Source organism: Scardinius erythrophthalmus (genome assembly GCF_964197995.2).
Source record: "Scardinius erythrophthalmus genome assembly, chromosome: 19".
Lineage (NCBI taxonomy): Eukaryota > Metazoa > Chordata > Actinopteri > Cypriniformes > Leuciscidae > Scardinius > Scardinius erythrophthalmus.
In genome coordinates, this window is record NC_138239.1 from 29219624 (window position 1) to 29244147 (window position 24524).

The window sequence follows — 24524 nt, forward strand, 5'->3', positions numbered from 1 at the left end:
CAGGAACATTTGTAAGGCTATAATTTGTCAAATAAAATTATCCAAAATGCAGTACCACCACAAAAATAAATTGGTGACACTGACACATTGAAAATGTAAACACACACACACACACACACACACACACACACACACACACACACACACACACACACACGCATACACACACAGGAACATTTGTAAGGCTATAATTTGTCAAATAAAATCATCCAAAATGCGGAACCACTACAAATATAAAGTGGTGTGGTGACACTGGCACATCGACAATGTGTACTCAACACACTCTCTCTCTCTCTTTATCTCTCAGACACACACACACACACACACACACACACAATTCTGTGTGTCTAGAATCTAGAATTAGATTAAAAATAAATGATTGAAATAAATGATAAAATCTTAAGACTCCAACATTTCTCTTTGTAACATTTTGTTCAGGTTTGATTCTAATCATATTGTAACATTATTGAAAAACTGGGTTTTTTGGGTACAAAAAAATGCTAAACTTTGACAAAAATATTTTATTTTTGTTATAATTGTGATTTTATAATATTTAGATATGAATCCAACTGAATCCAACTTGTAAAAAGATATCTTTCAGGTAGTCTAATAGCAAATAGCATATACTGGAGCTCTATAGCCATCTAGTGGTTAAAATTATTATTTTTTATTTTAAAACTGCATTTTCCAAAAAATGGGCAAAAATTTTACATTAAACCATTTAAAATTATCCATGTTATCCCCATGAATGAAAGTTAGAAATCTGGGTCTTTTATAAAGTGAATTTTACATCAAATGCTGTTTTTTTGTAAAAAGGCTATTTAAATATTTATTTATTTATTTATTTATAGAAATTTAAAAAATATCTTAAATTCTCCAAAAACTGCACAAATGTTGAGTAAAAACATTAACAAACAGAATAAAATTACATTTGTAAAAAAACCCCTATTATCTTGTTACAAAATTAAATGTTATTGTCTGGGGTCTCTAGAGACCCCAAAAACCCAGAGTGTAGACATAAATAAAGACCATCAGAGGGTTAATAGTATATGTTTGGAATTAATTACTTATTGTTCTTATGTAAATTGTGCAGTGTTCACAGTATTCTGTCTGCTGTTTTTAGTTATAGTATGCAGAAAAAGCTTTCGATGTGCAGTGCTGAACATTTCAAACTATTATGTGAGTAAGCTAGATTGTCACATTGTGTGTATGTTTCATTCAGCAATTGGAATTCTTCATTCACAAGTAAAAACATTTTGCATTTTTATCCAGTTTTATGATAAAATGTCTTGTGAGTTTGAACAAATAATGATTCAAATTAAGAAATCGTTGATTTTGTGGTGTGTGTTTTTTTGGGGGGGGGGAAGTCAAGTGTATTGCTTAGTAGGTTATTGCATCTCATGTTCTGTACTGCACATTTTGAAAAAAAAAAATCATAATAAATCTTGCCATTGTGTACTACAAATATAGTTGCTCTTAGGACAAACTGCTTGTTATTTCCTCACTTTGGTACATCATGTTCTTACGGAGCCTCTAAAGCAGTGGTTCTCAACCTTTTTTGGGCCAGTGCCCCCCTATCCATTATCCAGGTCCCTTACCCCCATTATTATCATAGTTTCCCAGAGAGCAAAAAAGTCATCTGAAGTAGAAGTTAGCCTATATATCAGTGTATATCAGTGTTAACGAAATGCAACGGTTACAAATTTGACATTAAAAATTTAATTATGTGGCTTATCGCAAATAGCAGCCAATCAGCGAGGAGCAGCCAAAAAATGCAACGGTTACAAATTTGACATTCAAAATTTAATTAACACCAGCTGTACTGCGAACAGCCAGTCAGCAAACAAGAAGCATTCTTATAAATTATTTTCAATAGAGAACATTAACAAGGAAAAAGCAGAATGATTTTTAATTTGAACTTTCAAAACTGAATTGAAAAATTTGTGTGACCCCTGTGCTTAATGTTTTTTCTGCTAATTTCTTTACTGTGGGTTGCAGACACATTAGTTTCAGCCATAGTGGGCCTGAGGCATGCAAGTCCAAGCGATTGTGGTACTTAGACTGCATGTGGATGTCACAAGAACAATTGACAAGACACATATGAACAATTAAATTATTATTGTATTATTAATTATTTTTAACTATCTTGAAACTATCCAAGCAGCGTTTTGTGCTCAGATGTGACGACGGAATTAATACATTACCAAAATGTGATTACAGAATATATTTAAATTATCCATTAAATTGTCATTTTCTCCTTACAGTCTTGCGAGTTAACAAAAATGCCTGACCAGTAAATTACTTGGTGAACAAAGAAAACATTTTGGCATTAGGCATTTGCATTAGTTAATGCCTAAAATTTTAAAAGTTTTACTTTATAAATAGAATTTAGTTAAATTCATTTTAAAATTCGTCGCTGGAGTGAATGGGAACATGATTTATTGAAAATATTTGAAAATATATAAGTGGTTCTTAACTCAATACTTTTTTAATGGCTTGTCAACTTTCCATTCCTCCGATGCGTGTGTATTAAAAAGTTTGTCGAAACAAACTTTAAGTTGTCTTGAGAAAGCCGGACCAGATAGTTTGAAGAAGTGATTCTAGTCAGAGCTAGATTCTAGCCACTACCAGATTGTTGTCAGCGTGAAACAAATTTTTGAGCATGTGAATGCTGATTCTTGTCAGTGCTTGAGCGCTGGTCTATTACTGGAAAAATAATAGTCGTTGCAAAATAAACGATACATAGCTTACATGTCGCATTAAACTGGCAGATTTTAGAATGTTGTAGGCAATTATTTTGCAAGTAATTACATTTTTTATCTGGTCTTGCCTGGATCTTTGGTGTAAACTCGTGAACGCCCCCCATGAACATCTGAACCCCCCCCCCCCCCTTTTGAAAAATCTTGCTTCCAACGCCCCCCGTTGTTCTCTGAACGCCCCCTTGGGGGCCAGTACTGCCCCCGTTGAGAACCACTACCCTAAAGGGACATGGTGAAGGAAAAAAATATGAGAGAGAGTTAAAATTATTTGTCAATGCTTTTGGGTTCTCTCGCAAAACTTTAAACTTTAAATGATAAACTTTGCATTTGCTCGCAAAGACCTCAAAAGGATTTGCAAGCAAACACAAAGTTTATCGGGGGAACGCAAAGGTTTTGCGAGTGAATGCAAAGGTTTTGCGAGCAAGCGCAAAGATTTTCAGGGAAACGCAAAGGTTTCATGAGCGAACGCAAAGTTGGGGGGAACGCAAATGTTTCGCGAGCAAACGCAAAATTTCTCGGGGAAACAAATTTTCCATGAGCGAACGCAAAGTTGGGAGGAATGCAAAGGTTTCACGAGCAAACGCAAAGTTTCTCGGGGGAACGCAAAGGTTTCGCAAACGAACGCAAAGTTTCTCGGGGGAACGCAAATGTTCCGTGAGCGAACGCAAAGTTTCTCGGTGGGAACGCAAAGGTTTCGCGAGCAAACGCAAAATTTCTCGGGGAAACAAATTTTCCATGAGCGAACTCAAAGTTGGGAGGAATGCAAAGGTTTCTCTAGCAATCACAAAGTTTCTTGAGGGGGAACGCAAAGTTTCTTGGGGGAACACAAAGGTTTCGCGAGCAAAAGCATTGACTTATTTTTCCTCCCATGTCATATTTTTTTTTCCACCACCATGTCCCTTTAGGAGCTCTCACTCAAAATGATTCAAATGATTTGCTCTGTTTAGCTAAAAAGGCCTCGAAATTCCGCGAGTGGCTGGACTGCAGCAGTCTGGATGTGAAGCCCAACGCCATGTCCATGGAGATCCTGTCGTATCTGGCCTACGAGACGGTGGCCCAGGTGAGCTGCCATCACACTGTTTTTTCTGAAATCGCATTGTATCTCTTGTCTCTTTTCAGGAAATCACTCTAACATTTGCTAAATTGGAACTTTACTTTCACTCCATCTCTGTTTCCAATGCAATAAACCCAGAAAGCCAACATGAAATTAGACCCCTGAAAATAACCTCTTTTGAAGCGTTCCAGTGCTTTGATTGTTTAATATGATGTTTCCTGGGAAAAAAAAAATATCATCTTGTTTTTCATATCAAGTGACATTGCTCATAAGCTGATATAGTTTTATATTTTAGGTTGTCGACCTTGCCCTGTTGGTTAAACAAGATATGACTCCCAAAACGGGCGATCCGTTTCAACATGCCATATCAGCAACTTTCATCCAGTACTGCAACTCCTCGGCTGAGGTAAACAAAACCATTTTTAGTTTACTCTTTGTTAGTCACTGTTGTTATTGTTAACTAAATTTAAGTCTATTAAAAATATTTTTTGTTAATTGAAATAAATCTGAAATAAAATAAGATATAAATATTAGATACAAATTTTGAAGAAAACTTCTACACTTTTTAAACGAGAATTAAAAAACGTTCTAAATGAAAATGAGAAATGTTGGGTGGCAACTAACTGAAATAAATAAGCTTTAATACTAAAATGACTAAAGCTAAATGTTAATATATAAAAAAGGAAAAACTAATAAAAATGGCAACAAAATTATTAAAATATAAAATAGCAATATATTACTAAATAATACAATAGTATATACATAATATTAAAATAACACTGTTGTTAGTGAATGATATTTGGAAATTAAAAGCTGTTGTTTATGGTTCAGTTCCTTACAAAAATGAAAATGTACTCGCCCTAATGACGTTCAAAACCGTTATGACTTTCTTTTGTGGAGAAGTTGTTTAGCAGAAAACAATGAAAGTGAATTGGAACGGATGCGGTAAAGCTGCTAAAATCGCAAAAGAACCATAAATGTGCAATAAAAGTAAAGACCACCATGAACATTTTTCAAAACATCTTTTGTTTGTAACAGTAAATGATGACAGAATGACAGTCAATCATTGTTTTCTAGTTCTTCTCAGGCCAGTTATTGTGCCAGTAATGTGTTTTTTATTTGGTTTAAGCTGCATGCAAGTGATATTCTTCACCAATGCATTCATATGTTGTAATCCACTATTAAAATGTGTTTTTATCAGATTAGTTGCAGTTTGGTGAGTCTATAGAATACTTTAAGTGGCTTTACTGGCGTAAATGTATGAGTAGGGATGTGTCAACAGCTTTCTCCGAGCGCTTGTCCATTGGAAAAGAAAATCAAACAAGACTGTCCCGCTCCATGGGTTTGACCCCTCGCCAAGTAGGGCCGCCAAGTTTGTCCAAGGTGGTTTTGAGCTGCGGGATCCGTTCCATGGATGGACTTCTCTGTCACTGAAACCACAAAAACCTCATCTGTCTCTCTTACACTCTTTTTTCGGACTCGGCCAAGGCCACTCCGGGTCTGGAAGCGCACATGGTAGTTTTTAAGCCTGAATTCCAGTATTGTTTTTCTCCTAAACCTTGGGGGTCGATGGTTTTCCCATGTGGTGAGAGTGACAGAATGACCCTGTGGTTTGAGCGATAGGACTGAGACGTGTCGTAAGACTGCAGGTGATGTTTTTCAGGGTTGTGTTGAAATGTTTTGTAGCCGTGACCTTTTTACGTCATTGTTACTTTTTGTGTTGCCTAAAAGGAGTGTTGTGTTGTGAGAAGGTTGTGAGCACATTGTGATCTTCATATGAGTTGCAGTCGTCTAACGTCACTCTCAGAAGAATAATCAAGAATTTGTTCACGTACATGTAAGTGATTTTTCTGGTCTAATTTAAGGCTGCAAGCACCAAAAAGGAAACGGACTCTCCAGAAAACACCCCTCCGTCCACTCCCAGCGGCCCACTGATGGCGGGACACCAGGGGAAGATGCACTCCATGGCCCAGGGCAACGGTGGGCCAAACCAAGATGGAAGCAGTAAGGTCAAACAGAGGAAAAGGAAAAAGGTACACAAATATTTTAGCATCAATATTATATTATTGTTATTTATGTTAATATTTTCCTAGCAATATGTTACAGATAAGTGTGATTACTGCACCTCTAGTGGTTTTTAAATGGAATTGCAGACTGTTAATTTAAAAAGTCTAACTGGGCTGGACATTACAGGAGTGGCTCAACCCTTATTATTATATTTTTTAATTATTCCCTTATTTAATATTTTATATATATATATATATATATATATATATATATATATATATATATATATATATATATATATATATATATATATATATATATATATATATATATATATAATTAAATGAGGGAATAATTAAAAATATAATAATAATGGTTGAGCCACTTGTGTAATGTCCAGCCCAGTCAAAACACCAGTCAGATTTCTGACATTACACCAGTCAAAAGTTTTGGATTGGTACGATTTTTGGTACGAAAAAAAAAAAAACTGTAATATTGTGAAGTATTATTACAATTTAAAACAGCTGTTTTCAACGTAAATATATAGTAAAGTGTAATTTATTCCTGTGATCAAAGCTGTATTTTCAGCATCATTACTCCAGTCTTCAGTCACATGATCCTTCAGAAATCATTCTAATATGATGATTTGATGCTCAAGTATTGATGAAATTAATACTTTTATTCATCAAGGATGAATTAGATTGATCAAAAGTTACAGTAAAGACAGTAAAAAGTTACAAAATATTCCATTTCAAATAAATGCTGTTCATTTGAAGTTTCTATTCATCAAAGAATCCTGAAAAAATTGACACAACTGTTTTCAACATTGATAATAATAATGAATGTTTTGTGAGCATCAAATCATCAATGTTTTCTGAAGGATCATGTGACACTGAAGACTGGAGTAATGATGCTGAAAATTCAGCTTTGATCAGAGGAATAAATTACATTTTAAAATATATAAAAATAGAAAACAGTCATTTTAATTTTTTTGTATTTTTAATCAAATAAATGCAGCCTTGGTGAGCAGAAGAGACGTATTTTAAAAACATAAAAAATCGTACAGATCCAAACCTTTTGACATTTTATAATATTAATAATAACATTAATAATAAATTGTAAATAAATACGTTTATAGAGTGTGTGTGTGTGTGTGTGTGTGTTACGTACACTATTTATTATTATTGTTATTATTATTATTATTAATGTTAAATTCGTTCACTTTCATGTGCCAATTTAAGCTGGTCCAACCTATGACTGCATTGTAAAAATCCCTTGACTTCCATTGGTCAGACGAACAGATAATCCTGCCCACACCATTGGGCCACTCAGAAAACACCCTAACACTGTTTATTTTACACTAGAAGAAACCCTGAGGTTATTCTAATATTTGTCATAGATTCCAGCCTCTTCATAAGCAGTAGAAACATTAGCGAGGAATAAGTCTTAATACGCTCCTATTCACCCTGTTTTACTGCCTCCAGTTTCTCTGATCTTTATTGCAAACATCCAAACAGGGAAGTTGTTTTTCCATCCGACTTGATACCGAGTTGAAATTGTTCCCTTCCCTCCAAGTGACTTCAGAGACACTGCAATTACAGCCAATCACACGCAGCACTAACGTTTACTGTCAAGCCTCTATATATCAGTGCTGACAGTTCATAAAGCATCAAATGACACATAGCATTTATATCTCTCAGGAGGTAAAGCTCTGGCCCATCCTCCGATTTAGATTCCGAAAAGCGTGCGATTGTGTGTGTGCCGTGTCCTCGAGTCCTGTGTTTGTGCATTAAACTGCAGGACTCCCACAGTGTTTTTGAATTAGCAATAATACGAGCTGTATTTTCTCTGTCTTCTTCGTTGCAGAGCGCGGCGGCCTGTGGCGCGGAGGCTCAGAGCAGTGCCATCCAACCAGCCCACATCAGAGAGGCCATCAGGCGCTACAGCCACAAGATTGGCCCGCTCTCCCCCTTCTCAGTACGTAATAACAGAGCCGTAAAAGAGTTATATTTATAATCGCAGCGCAGCCCCATTTTAAAGTGGTCAAGCCCTAAAGTATTGGAATTGTTTAGCGCAATTTGTGGTTAGTGTAATTTTCCTCATAAAAGTCACATAATTCTACTGGAGAATTAAATAAGCGGAATTTCGATCCTTTTTGGAAATACAAAGGAGATTTAATTTTGTTTTGTTTTCCGTAAGTTCTGTTTACAGCTGAGAAATGCCTGCTTATTCCGCGCACTTACGTATGCGACTCTGCAGCTCGCCGACTGCGAGTTATAATTTTCCATCAGGCGCAGAAGTGTGGGAGTCTAAGTGCTAGTCTGCATTTGAGAAATGGCTTTTGGAGGCTTTCTCACAGCCAATTTGGAGGCTTTTGCTATTGTGGTCAATCTGCAATTCACAGGTAATGAGCAATTTACCACTGACGGCCTACTTGATCATTCCCGAGCCAGCAGCCCGCCAGAAGACCTGGCAAAATCTCTTCTGCATGGCTGTTTTGTGTTTTAAATACTGATATTTGTTACTTTTTATTATGACGTAATACAGTTATCAAATAGCAAAGCACTTAGGTCATGGGCTGTTCTGCTTTTAATGCAAGTAGACAACGATTTTTTCAATAAGATCCTTCAAGAACACACAAAAGCTCTTGCGTTTAATTTGTTGTATTATTCAATTTTATTTTATTTTATTTTATTGTATTGTATTCATACAAATGTGTAAATGGTAGAAAATGTACAACACAGCTCTTGGCATGGAAATACCATCAGCTGCTGGCATGGCATTCCAATTTTATTTCATTTTACAGCAGATTTAACTCGTGTTTTACCAAAGGACCTCCATGGAAATGCACAACATCCTGGGATATTTCAGTCATGTCTCTTCCATGTTGTTTGGCCAAATATTCAGTAAGAATTGCTCTGCTGTTGAAGAGGCCTTTGCAAACCAAAGTGTGATCGAAGCACTTTCTTATTACATCTCTAAATTAACTTAAAAGTCCTACAGTTTCAGTGTCACCAAGCAACGCAGGACAACTGTGACTGGATAGGGTCATTTCCATGGCATAAACACGAAGCCGACATGTATAACTGTAGGAAACTGGGAGTTGCTCAGGGACGCAGTGTATTGTTTAATATATAAAACAGGTGTTATATGGTTTTCCAGGGTATGATGCTGAGTGAAGACTTCCAGATGTTCTCTAGTGCCACTTGCGTTCGCCTTTGATGAGTAAATCTCAGCTCCTTACTGGGAATGGCACTGGAATAATTAGACGGCGGGATGCGAGTGACTGAGTGAGTGCCTTCAGAATGGAGTTATCATGTAATTGGCTTGGTTTTATTGCGACTGGAGCCAGTTTAAACCCATGATTAATTGCACCAATAAGCAATTTTCACTCTGGTCTTTAAAAAAAAACAAAGGTAGAAGTAAGCCCTTGTTTGGAAGGTCAAGCGTATATGTGGTCGCTGACAGACGTGAGGCAATTTCTCATTAACGTGTACGGTTATCTATTGGGCCGTTTGGTGGTGCGTTCACTTTCCAGATTGCGCTGTACATATAAGCCAACCGTTAAGTCGACGTATTAACTTCAAATGCATATGAGATTCTCAACACTCCCCCAGCTTGAAACGAAGAGAAATAGCCAATCTGGAAACGGTTCGCTTTCACTCAAGTTTCACCATTGTGAATGTGTAGCATTATGTAATTTAAATGTCTGCCCCAGTGACTGTTGTTGGAGGCTTTATCGGCCTCAAATTACCAAAATCAAGTCATTGTGAGATTATTAACTTTGAAATTGAATTAAGAGGGTAACGCAAGACCTAGAATCATTCAGAGATCATTAGATTACACTCACGCACAGGGCAACGCGATTACCTCCCCCGTCCGCAAGGACAGTAAGTCACCGGCCAAGAAGAAGTATAATTTTATTTGAGTCCAGAGTCTCCTGTTGTGGAAAATCGGCTCATCAGATGGAATTGTTTTTCCTTTTGTGTTTGTTTCTGCCAGTTTTGAAGATGCCTGGCAAAAACATCCTTTTCTGATGCTTAAAGGGTTAGTTCACCCAAAAATAGTAATTACTCACCCTCATGTTGATCCAACCCCATAAGACTTTCGTTCATCTTCGGAACACAAATTAAGATATTTTTTTGATGAAAAAAATGAGAACTGAGAACACATTGGTATCTAGGGTGTTACTATGTGGTCGCTAATGTGTTCTTTGTGGTTTTTTAGTACATTGCTTTGCGTTTGCTATGTGTTCTAACTAGTTGTTAGAGCATTGTTATGCTGATGCTGTGGTGTTTGAGTGTTTTTATTTAGCATGTTTTTTGGGTGTTTCTATGTTGTTGCTAATGTGTTCTGGGTGGCTTTTAGTTTGTTGCTATATGGTTGCTAGGCTGTTCTGACTGGTTTTTACAGTGTTTCTATGCCACTGCTGAGGAGGTTTGAGCGTTTTTTAGTGCATTTGCTATGGTGTTGCTATGCAGTTGCAATTGTGTTTTGAGTAGTTATTTAGCACAATGCTATGTGGTTTCTAAGGTGTTGCTATGCAAGGGGTTCAGGGTGGTCACTAGGTGGTTGCTAAGGTGTTCATGGTGGTTTTTAAGTACATTGTTATGCGGTTGCTAGGTGTTCTAATTGATTGTTAGAGAATTGTTGCTTTGGTGTTTTGAGTGTTTTTACTTAGCACGTTGCTATGTCGTTGCTGTTCTGGGTGGTTTTTAGTGTGTAACTATGCGGTTACTGAGAAGTTCTAGCTGATTTTTTGGGCGTTGTTATGCCATTACTAGGGTAGTTTGATGGGCAGTTTTTCCCAGTGCATTGCTAGGATGTTCCTGGGGGTTCTGGGTGGTTACTAAGGTTTTCTAAGTGGTTTAGCATGTTGCTATGTGGTTGCATGGTTGTTTTAGGTTGATAGTGATAGTGATAGAAAGAGTAAATCTTGCTTTAACAAAAGCTTCAGACAAGCACAAAAGTGTATCCTGAAGAGCTAAAGATACGTTCATCGTTGCTAGATCTGTTCAAATTTCATTGGCCCTTATGCATGTTTAGAAATTGCTGTGACAGCAATATTTTGTGCCTTACTTACAGTTTCCACCGGTCTCGCTTTACGTAAGTCTTTTTGCCAGAGACAACAAATGGGGGAGTGATACGTCTCCTCTCTTGTTTATTGCCCCATCGTCTCTATATCTGAGGATGGACATCTTGTACTGGGCTGCTGACATCCACAGAACTCTCTGTTTCTGTGCCCTTTTCAATGCCTCATAAATGCTGCACTATAAATGGCCCATTGGACCAGGTTTTACATCCCTGAATTCCAGTTGCGTCCCTCGTGTTGGCATCAGACGCCAGTTCCTGTGCTCAGTGTCTACAGATCCATTGAAAACCTTCCCTAACAATTACACATTTACAAGTAGAGACATTCTTCCCTGTGGTTTGAATAGCTTGTTATTACTCCATGAAATTGCTTTGTGGACGTCAAGTGAATGGTCGGACTGGCAGAGTCGTACAGAAGTGGGTCAGTTGGAATGGGAAAACGGCATACGGTAGTCTTCCAAAGAGGCAATATTTTATCGAAATGATATTCAAACCTCCCAGTGCAGAAATACAGCCCAAGTACTGGCGCCATTTGAAGTAAAGCGTAATATTTGTCTTTGAAATACGTTTATCAGAGAAAGAACAGCACTCTACTGTAATGTCCAACTTCCTGGATTATGAGCCTTGAACACAAAGAACTGTATTTGTTTTTATTTTACGCCAAAGTGTTGGCAGTGGTGGCCTATCTTTTCTTATTTGTTGAAGCATTGATATAAAAATACTATGCCATTAGAAGCATGAAGCTGAGCGTTTGGTGCCAGAAAATGCTTTGCTATTTCTCTCTCTAGATTTATGGAGTCGTTTTTTTTTCTTTCTTCTCCCCCCTCTCCTTCAGTATAATTTCTGTTGAGCCGCATCTGGAAGTATTTATTTCAGTGCCATGTAATCCATCTCGTGGCGCAGTAAACAGACTGGCTATTATTTTTTGAATAAAGTCTCATCTTCAGGCTTCGAGAGAGCGGAGTGCTGCCTGCGAGTCCTCCTGGCTGTTTCAGATGCTATTGATTTACGGTGGGTTTTTCCACATGCTGACCCCCAAATCCCACTTCACAGCGAGGTGGTGTACAGTACGGCCCATTAAGTCAGAGTTCTGGGGATGCACTTCCCCGCTGGAGTGCGCTGGATCTGGCTGCGTTTCGACTCCCCAAATAACGGGGCTACGCAGCACAATAACAACTCTAATCCTTTGCCCAGAACTCTCGAAGGTGCCGCTTTACTCTAAATCACGCCGCTTTTAGCGTTTCTTCGGTTCAGACTTGAGGATAAAGCTTGAATTCTGATTATAATAGAGCTGTTTACAACATACTCTCATTTGGGTATTTCCAAAAGAAATTAAACAATATCAAGATCTATTGGGTTTTATGATGCCATCACTTTTATTTACTTATTGGGACTATGCCATGACTTGGATAAGGGATTCCCAAACTTTTTTTGGTCAGCTGAACCCCTTTGACCTAAAAAATTTACTTATGTTGGTCTATCTGTCTGTTCTTTCTTAAATATGTTTGTGTTATACACACATATATATTTAAGAAAGAACAGGCAGAAAGACAGACAGTTGATGTGCAGTGAGTAAATATACAAACACAAATATACACACCAAAAAAAAAAAAAACGTGTGTGTTTGGGTTGGGTGGGCGGGTGTGTACACGTGTACTTCTGTGAACCAGTTTAGACCATTGGATTGAGGACAAAGTGGGTAAATTGAGGAACTTTTGACCAGTTCTCACTATATCTTAAGCCTTAGTTTTAGGTTAATTTATTCATTTATTTTTATTTAACCTTTATTTGACCTGGAAAAACTCTTGAGATTTAAAATCTCTTTTTCAAGAGGGTCCTGGCCAAGACAGGCAGCACACTAGCTAAACATGAAAAAACATTTAAACATGAAAACAAATAATTAATTACATATACGAAAAAGGTATACAATATCAGTGAAAACAATTACAATCAGGTAAATTTGTGACCGAGTCATTTAAAATACTCTTAAATTCATTTAGAGAGACCAACTCTTTAAAGCACAATTTATCGTGTAACTGATTAAACGCCCTTTTACCCATATTTGTACTGACTTTCTGGATGTTTAAAAGATAATGTTCTTGTGAACGAAGACCATAAATATTTACACCTTTTTGAATGGTTAACTGTTGTAAATAAAGGGGAAGCAAACCCATTATATAGTTATATAAAGATGTACCAGTGCTTGAGTTTATGAACTGACAACACAGGCCATCCAACCAAAGAGTACAATAAACAATGATGGGTAATGGCTTTTGAATTGGTAATAAACCTTAAAGCTCCATGATAAACTGAACCCAATGCCTATAAACAATGCTTAGGTGCTTGCAGATAGATAATATCACAATAATCTAACACTGACAAAAAAGTAGCAGCTACTAATCTCATCATTGCTTCAATCGAAATACATGACTTAACTCTAAAGAAAAAGCCCAATTTCAACTTTAATTTCTTTACAAGATGCTGAAAATAGGGTCCAAATGAGAGAGTCATCAGTTAAAAATCCCAAACATTTATATTGAGACTGAACCGTAGTAATTCAACATGGACTTGAGAGTGTAGACTTTCTATTTGAAAACATCATTAGTTTCGTTTTAAATCCCTCAATGTATGCTGAACTACAGTACATTAAAACAGATTGAAAATAATTCAGGGCCTGATCTAGTGTTGTTGCATAGGAATAAATCACCATATTGTCAGCATATAAATTAAAATATGAATGTGTAATGTTAATCCCAATATTATTAATATATAAAATAAATAATAGTGGCCCAAGGACCGAGACCTGTGGTACGCCTTTAGTCACAATCAAAGTTTCCAAAGGGATCCCCCCCCCCCCCAATATGTATACATAGAGTTCTACCCGATAAATAGTTCACAAATCATCCAACAGTTTTCACTGATAAACCTACACTGATAAGCCTCTGCTTCAGTATTTCATGATTTAAAGTATCAAAAGTGTTAGATAAAGTGATTAAAAAAGAGTGACGCAGTGTTTCTTACTGTCCAGTGAAATCATTAGTTAATTGAATACTTTTAAATTCACTTTGGTTTTACTATATTTTTTCCTCAAATCTTATTTGAGGATAAACTCTTTTAATTGATCATTCACAATTGATTCCAAAACCTTAGTTAAAATAGATCATTTGGAGATAGTCCTGTAGTTATTTAGTACAGTTGGATCACCCCCTTTGAATAATGGCAGACCATAAGCTGTTAACATAAGCAGCTATCTCCAGATAGAAGATTTCATTTCTAGATAAAGAAAGATTAAAAAGATATGTTAATGGTGGAGCAATGAAATCAGCTGCCAACTTAAATAAATAAATATTAACTTCTAAAACTGTTACTGGACTAATGACTTGTTGTCAAGTTGTCAAGGGTCAAATCATTAGATGTTTAAGGTTAGGGTTAGGGAAGGGTTGGGGTTAGGCACTAATAAGGCACTTGTGATAGTCAAGGTTATAGGTTCCTCAAAAAGAGAAATCGTGTGTTTGTAAAAAATAATAATAATAAAAAAAAAAAAAAAAAAAAAAAATATATATATATATATATATATATATATATATATATATATATATATATATATATATATATATATATATATATATATATAGAAAGGCAGAAGATTATATATAATTATTGTTCATTTATATATTAATAATATCTTTTTTGACGTATACTGATTTGTGTTAAATTAGAACACTACTAGTAATCGGTATCCACACCATCCTGCTCATTCTACCCATGAATCCTGGACCTGATGATTTTACAGACACAGATACGCTCGAGAGAGAGAGAGAGCGGGAAGACGGTCTGAAATTCGTTATTGCATTAAAACCCACACTTAGCCTTGTCTATTTTCCTAAGCCCTCTGGATTTCAGATCGAAGGCGTTTGAAGGAGGTTCTGACCCAGGACGACTGTACATTGATACAGTTGAACTTGCAGGCAGACTTGAGCGCTGGCAGTCTGACGATGGGGAAGTCCCGGTCATACGCCATCTCGTATGGACCGCAGCCTTGATCCAATTCAGTCGGCTCCAAGCAGACAGGACCACTGCGCGTATCCCTGTCCTCTCCCTCCTCCCGGAGCTCTCGGCGCCAGCACACACACACACCAGAGTTCGCACACATTCCCACATCTGTCTTATGCTGCTCATGAATATGCACGAGCAGGAGTTACACTTCCGGTAACAATTCATTACGGTCGGTGAAATGCACAGTCATGCATCTTTCTGCTATCTCTCAGACCTTTCATTCACACGTTTGTAAAACGTTTGTCCACCCAAAAATTAAAGTCCTGTCATTCATCATCATTTACTCGCCCTCATATTGTACCAAGGTGTGAAAGTCATTTGTTGGAAATCTTGCCTTTTGCCACAACTCTCAAATCCCTTTTGCTCTCACTTTCAAGTTTAAAAACGAAAGTGTGAATGAGATTTAAGAGCTAAGGTTGAGGGAAATTTTCAACAGCCTTTTCCTCGCAAAGCTATCATTTGATTTCAGAGGACATAAAATATAGCGTACAATTTGCATGGCTGTGTTATTTTCTTTCAGAATCATCATTGGCTGGTAGAAAGGATAAGTTAAAAACTGTAGCATTCAATTTTAAATTCATTTAAATGATTAAGGAGAATAAGATTAAGAACCAAATCATTCAGAGTCATGTTTAAAATGTGTTTAAGAATAATGCACTGAGCTTTCAATCACCAGTGAAGACAGAAAGAAAACAAAGAGGGCTTTTTTTTTTACTATTCTGTGAAGAAAAGTTAGTTTAGGATTAGTTAGGGAAGCGCCTGATATTCTAGAGTAGTCTGTCCATGGAAGCATTGTATGTGTTCATGCTTCTGGAACACTGTAATAAGGTTGTGTAGCCTATACATTAACACTATCCTACACAAAGGTTAACATGAACTAACAATACTTTCTAAGTCTTTTTAAATCTTTTTATAAATATCTACATATACCAAATTGTATAGGCTATTAAAGGGTTAGTTCACCCAAAAAAATGAAAAGGGTCAGAAAGCTCTCAGAAACCCTTACGGGTTTGGAACGACATGAAGGTGAGTAATAGATGACAGAATTTTCATTTTTGGGTGAACTAACACTTTAAAATAAAGTGATATGACATCATTAAGGACTAACATGAACCAACTTTGGGCTTTAGGGGAAGCATTAAAAAAATTCTATGAATGCACTTAAAAAATCCAGAATCAAATGTGAATCGTTTCAAATAGAAACTGTCTGCATTTGTAAAAAATCGAATTGTCAGCCTATGAATTACGCAAAGATTCACAGCCCTAGTGTTCCACAGAAGAAAGAAGTTCATACAGTTTGGAACGACATTGGTGTGAGTAAATGATGACAGACCGTTCGTTTTTGGGGTGAACTATCCCTTCTCTTTTTCTCATCCAGTCTTGGGGGTGAAGTTCCTTCCCAAGGCTTAGTCTGCGACAGATCTTTGTTTTTCTTTGCTGGTATTTATGTTCTTTTTGTACCGAAGTGTTTAAATGTATTCCTGAACCTTTTGTCTAATGTGTGTCTTGGCCTGCGAACTTTGTGTAAAAATGACAAGAAGCGAACTATTGGAGGTGTTCGAGGCTGAAATATGCACCCCACTCGGTTTTATGGTGCGTGCGATGGACTTGGTTTTGTTTATTGACACTAACAATGTTTCTGTGTTCATCAAACCGGCCGGGCACCGTAAAACAATGACTGTCTTGAAACGGTCACACATGAGACCCGTGGCACATTGTTTATGACAAGCGGTAAACAATGCCTGATGGCCACCATTTTTTTTATTTGGCATAAAAATAAGAGGAACGCAGAATGATATTCTAGCTAATGAGTTACATATGCGAGTTCTCAGTGCAGGACTGATAATTGGAGTGTCATCTCTCAGCGGAGAGGAGACTGTTTGTCTCTCACATTTACGCGTCCGCCTGAGACTCGACGGCCAACGAGAGGACACAGCGGCGCTGATCAAAGATAAACCTCCTCTCTCCAGGGGTCATCCTTCTTTTTTTCTGCACAATCCTGGCAATGATGCAGCTTAACAGGCTTGAAAAGAGAAGTGCAAACAGTTTCCTTCCTCACGCAAACAAGACGACCAAAGAAGCTTCTCTTTCAACTTGGCTCGGTTTTTGCCTGCCAAAACGACCAAAGCACTAGAGAGTTATTTTATGATTTGAGCTGTTCTCTCCCTGTAATGGCGATTAGATCACGCTGGGTTTAATATTCGAGTAATTCACCTCTTATAACTAATGTGTGTATATATACATACACTGTATATATACACACACACATATATATATATATATATTCATTTTCTTGCATAATAGGTTGTCCTTTTTGGTCCCCATGAGAAATACAGCTTATTAAACATACTGAGTGATGTTTTTTTGAAAATGTAAAAATGCAGAAAGTTTTCTGTGATGAGTAGGGTTAGTGTGAGAAGATAGAATGTACAGTATTGTACAGTATAAAAATCATTATGTCTATGCAAAGTCCCCATAAAACATGAAAACACAACGTGTTTATATTACACACATATAATTATAACAAAACACATAATAACATTTAAGAAAAACATGAATAAGTAGAACTAAGTGTTAATGTTTAGAAAAATTTTTGCATTTGTGGTAAGATTAAAAAAGAGAGAAAAATTAATACTTTTATTTATCAAGGATGCAATAATTTATGTTACAAAAGATTTCTTTTTAATAAATGCTTAAATAAATGTACTAAATAAATGTAATAAACACTGTTCATTGAACTTTCCTTTCATTAAAGAATCCTGAAAAAAGTATCACCATTTCCACAAAAATGTTAAACAGCACAACTATTTTCAACATTGATAATAAGAAATGTTAATTTCTTGAGCAGCAAATCAGAATATTAGAATGATTTGTGAAGGATCATGTGACACTGAAGACTGGAGTAATGATGCTGAAAATTCAGCTTTGATCACAGGAATAAATTACACTTTAATATAAACTCAAATAGAAAACCATTCTTTAAATGTGTAATAATATTTCACAACTTTACTGTTTTTACTGTATTTTTGATTAAATAAATGCAGCCTTGGTGAGCAGAAGAATAGGTTTATTTATATATTATTTCATATGTATGTACTTTATCGGTTTATATCAGTACAGTATGGTAATTTGTCACGCTGCTGTCTAAAGATTGGTATCCGGCATAGATAAACCTATATCGTTCGAGTAAATCATGATATAGTTTTTTTTTTATTCTGTGACAGTAGGCTGTCTGTAATGATCCATTGTAAATAAAGCAATTAATGTGTTTGTGTGAGCCTTTCGACCTACAGTATGTGTACACAACTTCAATCCAAGAGCAAATAATCTTGCTCATGAATATAAAATCCACACTATTATTTCTCTTTAGATAGTGTGTCAGGCTCACACGGTTGGAGAAAATCATTAATTCACATCATGCCACCAATGCAAATTTAACAGCTTGCGCGGATAACCGCCAACATGTGTTGACCATTCATTCACAGAAGTGAAGGACACGAGCGCGCGTCCAATAAAGCCTTCCAGACCCCTGTCAGTCATCCGTGTCCACCGATCCCAGATTTCTGATCCATACGCTCTGGATTTCAGCAGAGCCCGTAATATATCCAGGCAATAAAAGCAGCGAGGGTCAGTTGCTGGGCTACTGGAATGCGTTTTTACAGCGGCGCTTCTGTACGAGGACTCTGAAACCGCACTCTCTCTTCCTTCTTGTACTGTCAGCAGGCGATATTTCATCAGAAAGCCTCTCTCCACACAGATGCTTCCTCTGCCCATGTTGCAGATATTTTCTCCTGGAGTTGTTCTTGGACCCCGTGGGCTGGGTTTCGCCCCGGCAGAGGTGCCACCCACTGCCAAGGCCATGGGCCTGGATGAGCCCGGTCTGAACCCGGAGACCTCCGTGGAGTGTTTCCATAAGGGGGGAGCGGAGGTCTTACTTAGCACTATTTATCTGCAAAAATGGAGATTTATGAATGGTCGAGCAGAGGCATCGCGTGGCAGTTTGCAAAAAGCACAAAGGCGGAATGTTTCGCCCACGTTTGAATTTGCCCTGTGTTTATATATTGCAGTTAATGGAATTTAAAGAGGACAGAATGAGATCAGAAGCGCTCTCAGATTCAGCCTCCCTTTCATCAGTGTCCTTTTAAATTTGACTCTGTCATTTATATTTGCTCTTTGCACTGCACAATTTCCCAGCTTGAATAAGTTGCAGGTGCTAAAATGCATTGTGCAAGTGTGTTTAGTGAATTCACTCCTTGATTTTCTCTTTCACAGCATTATTTCTGTTCACAGAAACAGATGTGTGACTTTTTAGATGTGTAAAAAGTTGTTGTGAGATCTCTTCCTCAACAGAAATTCAGTAGGATTCAGCACAAAAATGCAACTAAAAGTCACCCGCTGTTTCAGTTTGTGTTGGTCAATGTGGGGCTAATATAATGGGATCTTTGACTGACCTAAAACGAGCTCTGAAAACACTGAAACATGAAGAAAACACTCCTAAGTCTTGAAACAGCAATCTACTCTGACATTAGACAGTACAGTGCTTTAATCAAGCATAGGAAATGGCAAAATTATATAATTATAATTATATATTTTCTAAATTAGTACAATCAGGTTTTTGTATAATTTAAAAAAATAATAATTTTCCATTTTAATAAGTTTCTGTTCTCTGTTAGATGAAATAGCTGTTTCGAAGTGTATTTATAAATGTGTGTGTACAGTCAAACCAAAAATTATTCATACACCTTATATAATTTGTGTTTTTTTTTTTTTTTTTTTACTAGTGGGTGCAGAACACTATAGTTCATTTATGTAAGTGAGGATAGCAAAATAAAGTAAACTGTGACATATTATACCCAAAAATTATTCATACAGTGGACTACCAGTAAAATTTATAAAAATTTGGGACCAAAAATTATTCAGACACTTTGACCTGACCATATTTTCATTTGCTGAAGTGTTTTTTCTTTAATTGCTAATGCGACCGTTTTAAACCACAGACTGAAGAAAATTAAGCATTATTGGTAAATCCATTGTGGATGCTGCACATTGGTGGTGGTTGAGGAGATTCCCCCTTCCATGTAAAGCGCTTTGAGTACCTAGAAAAGCGCTGTATATAAATGTAACGAATTAAATGGTTGACCTAAATTGGTATTATCTAATTGTATACTTAAATTTAACAGCTGACAGATATTCAACCTATTCATTCGTGAGGCATTTTATCTGTACAGAGTCCCACGTGGCTATGTGGAAGCGATCAATAATTCTGTATTATACATTTTTAAGGCCAGACAAGAAGTTTATTGAGGGTTGGTTTGTAAAGGAGGACTAAACGCCTGCACACATATATATTCAAACGCGCATACTGTACATATAGACTAAACGCGTCGGGGTTTGCGCAGAGATAACTGATAATCGTTTGCACCTTGGAACCTATTTCCGGGAGTGCGTTCTCGAGACAACAGGCACTGTTTTTTGCGGATGGGCGGCCGGAGAGCGTTGAGGGTTTTCCTGTTAAAATGGCGTCGTGTTAGCAGCCCTTAAGTTAATAACTAATGATCTTCGCGATGGAAGTGAATCAATCAAAACTAACTTTAGCTGGACAATAACTTTATTCTAGAGCTGCTGTAAAGCCAAAACAATCTCTGTTACTGTAATTTCCTATTATCACTGTAAAGCTGCTTTGAAACAATCTATATTGTTAAAAGTGCTATATGCTGTAACTGAAGGTGACTTGACTTGACTTGACAATCTATCAGAAGAATGGCCAAAACCAGGTGATTAATTCAGGTGAAATATCTGAGAAAAACAAATAACTGCATATGTTTGGTTAAAAAATAAAAAAAATAAAAAATACATCTCTCAAATACAGATCATTTCAGACACTGTCCCACACTGTATGAGTAGTCGAATTTGTGCTGTTTTCCCTTCTTTTCCGTTCGCAAAGTATAAATAATTAGCAGAGGGGAGGACAAGGCTTGAGACGCCGCGACAGGTCTCATGTGCAGACGTCAGGATGAAAATATATTCCATGCAGGAAGGAACTCTTCCCCGAGATATATCTCAATTGCTTCCCCTTGAAACATGCACATTATATACATATATCAGGGTGGATTTCATGGCTATTTATTTTTCAGGATCTTTAGGGAACTCCTCTTGGTCAGCTTCCTTTAGGATGTGTATTTTTATGTTGGAAAATAAGCCCGCGATGTTGTGCAAGGCCGAATGTAACTGAGAATTTTGCTGTGCTGGAAAAATCCAGCTTTTAATAAAGCACCATTCATTCTCGATCTGTCAAGCTGAGGGAAACAGAATCAGATCAGAATTCACTGAAATTTAAATCGATCAGTTCAGTGAGCCAAAACTTTTATATTGCATCCGTTTTTCATTCAAACATTTGCAGTTTGAAATGCTTGTTCATATATGTTATGTTTTAAATGGTTATTACGGCATTGTCGATGTATCAAGTTAAATTTGAATGCAGTTTTTCCCACATCCAGTGTAACAGATCCAGGTGTAAACGCAAGGGCGTTCCTGTTACAGTCGATTCTTGACCGGAGGATCGTATGTTCTCCTTTTCCTCGTTCTTCCTGATTAGCAATCCGCTTCCCAGTGTGCTGATCCTATAATTTGACTCCGAGATAATGACCCAAAGAAACAGAAGTCGCGAGCAAATCAAGCCTCGACCTTTGAGCTTTGATATGCGGGAATCTCGCTTTATAAGTTCCAGGTTGTCCGATGTGGAATGAGAGCTTTCACAATATCCTTTCTTTTTTTGTGTGTTTTTTTTTTTTTTCCAAGTCAGTTCATGTTTCTAGGCCTGTATCCAGTTTGAGTCGTCTGTTTTCCTCTACCGTCTGGGACCTGTCTCCATTTTGGTTTTGTGTCCCGTTAAAATGCCAGCCAAATGAAGAGAGTACGCCATAATACGAATGCAAAAACACACGCATCAAAAAAACAAATTGTATCGCATTGAGGACCAGGCCAAACAGCACACATCTGGTTTGAGTTCTCCATTTCTTTTATGACGAGGAAATTAAATGACATATATAATAATCTACCACCCAGAGTGGGTTTGGATTCTGTCGGCTCCTTCCTTTTTTACCCACAATGCAGCTGTATGCGCTGTATTGTCCTGTTCTTGCAATGGTTTCTCCCTGTGGTTGAATAATCATAATTAATAGTGCTATAACAGGCTGTCAGAGGAGTTTGCCGTGTTGAGTTCATAAAGACACTTGTTATTTTTATATGTTGCCCGTGACTGCATCCGCCTTTCACCCCGGGATTGTGGTGATCTGATGGTTTTGTTCATAAAATACAGATCTCTGTTGGCAGAAACATGTCTTAAATAATTAAAATGATGTTTGTGTGTGACCACTTGTTACCATCCAACCAAGTGCTTATGGGAACTCGAATGACAGATGATGTTAAACATTAAACGCCTCATATGAAGGTTACGCAACTAACTGAGAACATCACATTCATGTTGGTTTATACCATTTTTTTAACAAAAGTTTTGTTTGAAAGGCTCTAAAAATGACCTGTGGTTATCCAGATTAAATTTAGAAGTATATATATATATATATATATATATATATATATATATATATATATATATATATATATATATATATATATATATATATATATATATATATATATATATATATACAAAATAAAATTTGTGTTTACATAATATGTGTGTGTACTGTGTATAATTATTTTGTTTATATAAATACACACACATGCATGTATATGTATATGTATATATATGTATGTATATGTGTGTGTGTGTGTGTGTGTGTGTGTGTGTTTATATATACAATATAATTATACACAGTACACACACACACACACACACACACATATATATATATATATATATATATATATATATATCAGTACGATTTTTTTTAATTAATGCTTTTATTTAGCAAGGACACATTAAATCGAGTAATGAAAAATTTACAGCAAAGGCATTTATAATGTTACAAAATATTTCAAATAAATGCTTTTTTATTATCCTGGAAATGTTTTTTTATTACAGTTTCCACAAAAATATGAAGCAGCACAACTGTTTTCACCATTGAAAATAATAAAAATGTTTCTTGAGCAGCAAATCAGCATATTATAATGATTTCTGAAAGTTAATGTGAGTAATGATGCTGAAAATGTAGCTTTTGCATCACAGGAATAAATTACATTTTACAGTATATTCACATAAAAAACAGCTATTATAAATTGTAATAATATTTCTAAATCTTTCTGTTTTTAATGCATTTTTGATCAAATAAATCAGCCTTGGTGAGCAAAAAAAAAGAAGAATATTCCCAAACCTTTGAATGGTAGTGTATGATTTTAATATTTCAGTCTCTTTTAAACATTCAGGCCAAAATATTTAAATCATAAAACATATTTGCAACCTAGTTGTTATACAGTTCAGAAATAAAATATGTGAAGCATATAACTACTACTTTGCAGTTCTGTGGACCCTCACAGTTACACCCCTGTGACATTTTTAAAGTCAAGCCTTCAACAGATCAGAATGCCGTTTCCCCAAATAGATTCATAAACCACTTGTTAACCACATTTGTTTTGTATCTGCGTTTCTAATAGATGAGGACGGTGTCTCGTAACCCACAGAACCAGAAATACTTCGATTAAACATTAAAGAGAAAAAAAGGCTGCACATTCCAGCCCGTGTCGTCTACGAAACCGGAAAACAAGAGCCGGCCTTCTGCCTCTGTGGAACTCCAGTGTAATTCATAACACATTTCCTCTTCTCTGCTGTTCCCCGACAGAGTGCCTACCGCAGGAACGGGATGACTTTCCTGGCCTGCTGAGGTGAAGAACGCGAGGAGTGTGTCTGTCATGGAGTGTGTCTGTGTGTTTGCATGGGAAACACTGTGGACTGGCAGGAATCTGGATTGGACTTATGTTTTGTTGGGGTTCATGTAAACTCTAGCAGTGAAAGTGTTCTCTTTTGTAAACGAGTTGCATTTTTTATTTTTTTAGTCGGTCATAACAAATATTTCTTTTCTTTTTTTTTCTTTTTTTTTTTTCTTTTTTTTTAAGATGATGTGTTCAGGAAGTTCCGTTCCTGATGTGTAATTGTCTTTCTTCTTCTGGAATGTTGGATAATGAAACCCATCATCAACTATGCTGTAAAACTTTATTTTTCAACTGTAATATCTTGCTTTTGTATTCATCTTTGTTTGGATTTAGAGGTTTTAATTTCTTTTTTATGCTCCAAATCTTAAAATAAAGTATGGTCTGTGTTTAAACTTTTATGTATTTACTTTATATTTTTTAAAACTTAAAATTTTAGAATTAAGAATAAAACCATGGTAAAATTATGGTATATATATTTATTTATTTTTTGTCAAGAAGAAAGCTTTACTTTATCACAAAAAAAAACGATATTTTAAATAATTATATTATATATTTTTTCTTTTATTAGTATAAGAATATTTTTAATAAATAATAAATTCTATCTCTCTTATTTTCAATTGTGAAAATAAAAATAATGGTATTCAATTGTTTCCTAGCGCACACACACA

General features: G+C 36.3%; 1 protein-coding gene across 2 annotated transcripts in view; it reads left to right on the forward strand.

The window, feature by feature from the left end:
- Positions 1-24322, forward strand: part of supt3h (SPT3 homolog, SAGA and STAGA complex component) — a 124279-nt gene extending 99957 nt beyond the window's left edge. The window contains exons 8-12 of one of the 2 annotated variants that reach the window (XM_081393851.1): positions 3707-3819; positions 4109-4219; positions 5679-5846; positions 7687-7797; positions 23766-24252. In XM_081393851.1, the coding sequence (XP_081249977.1) occupies positions 3707-3819; positions 4109-4219; positions 5679-5846; positions 7687-7797; positions 23766-23807 (545 nt within the window). In that variant the 3' untranslated portion in view covers positions 23808-24252. Of the gene's footprint in view, positions 1-3706; positions 3820-4108; positions 4220-5678; positions 5847-7686; positions 7798-23765 lie in introns of both variants that reach the window. The other variant, XM_081393852.1, reaches the window with a different exon arrangement.
- Positions 24323-24524: the final 202 nt, after the last annotated feature.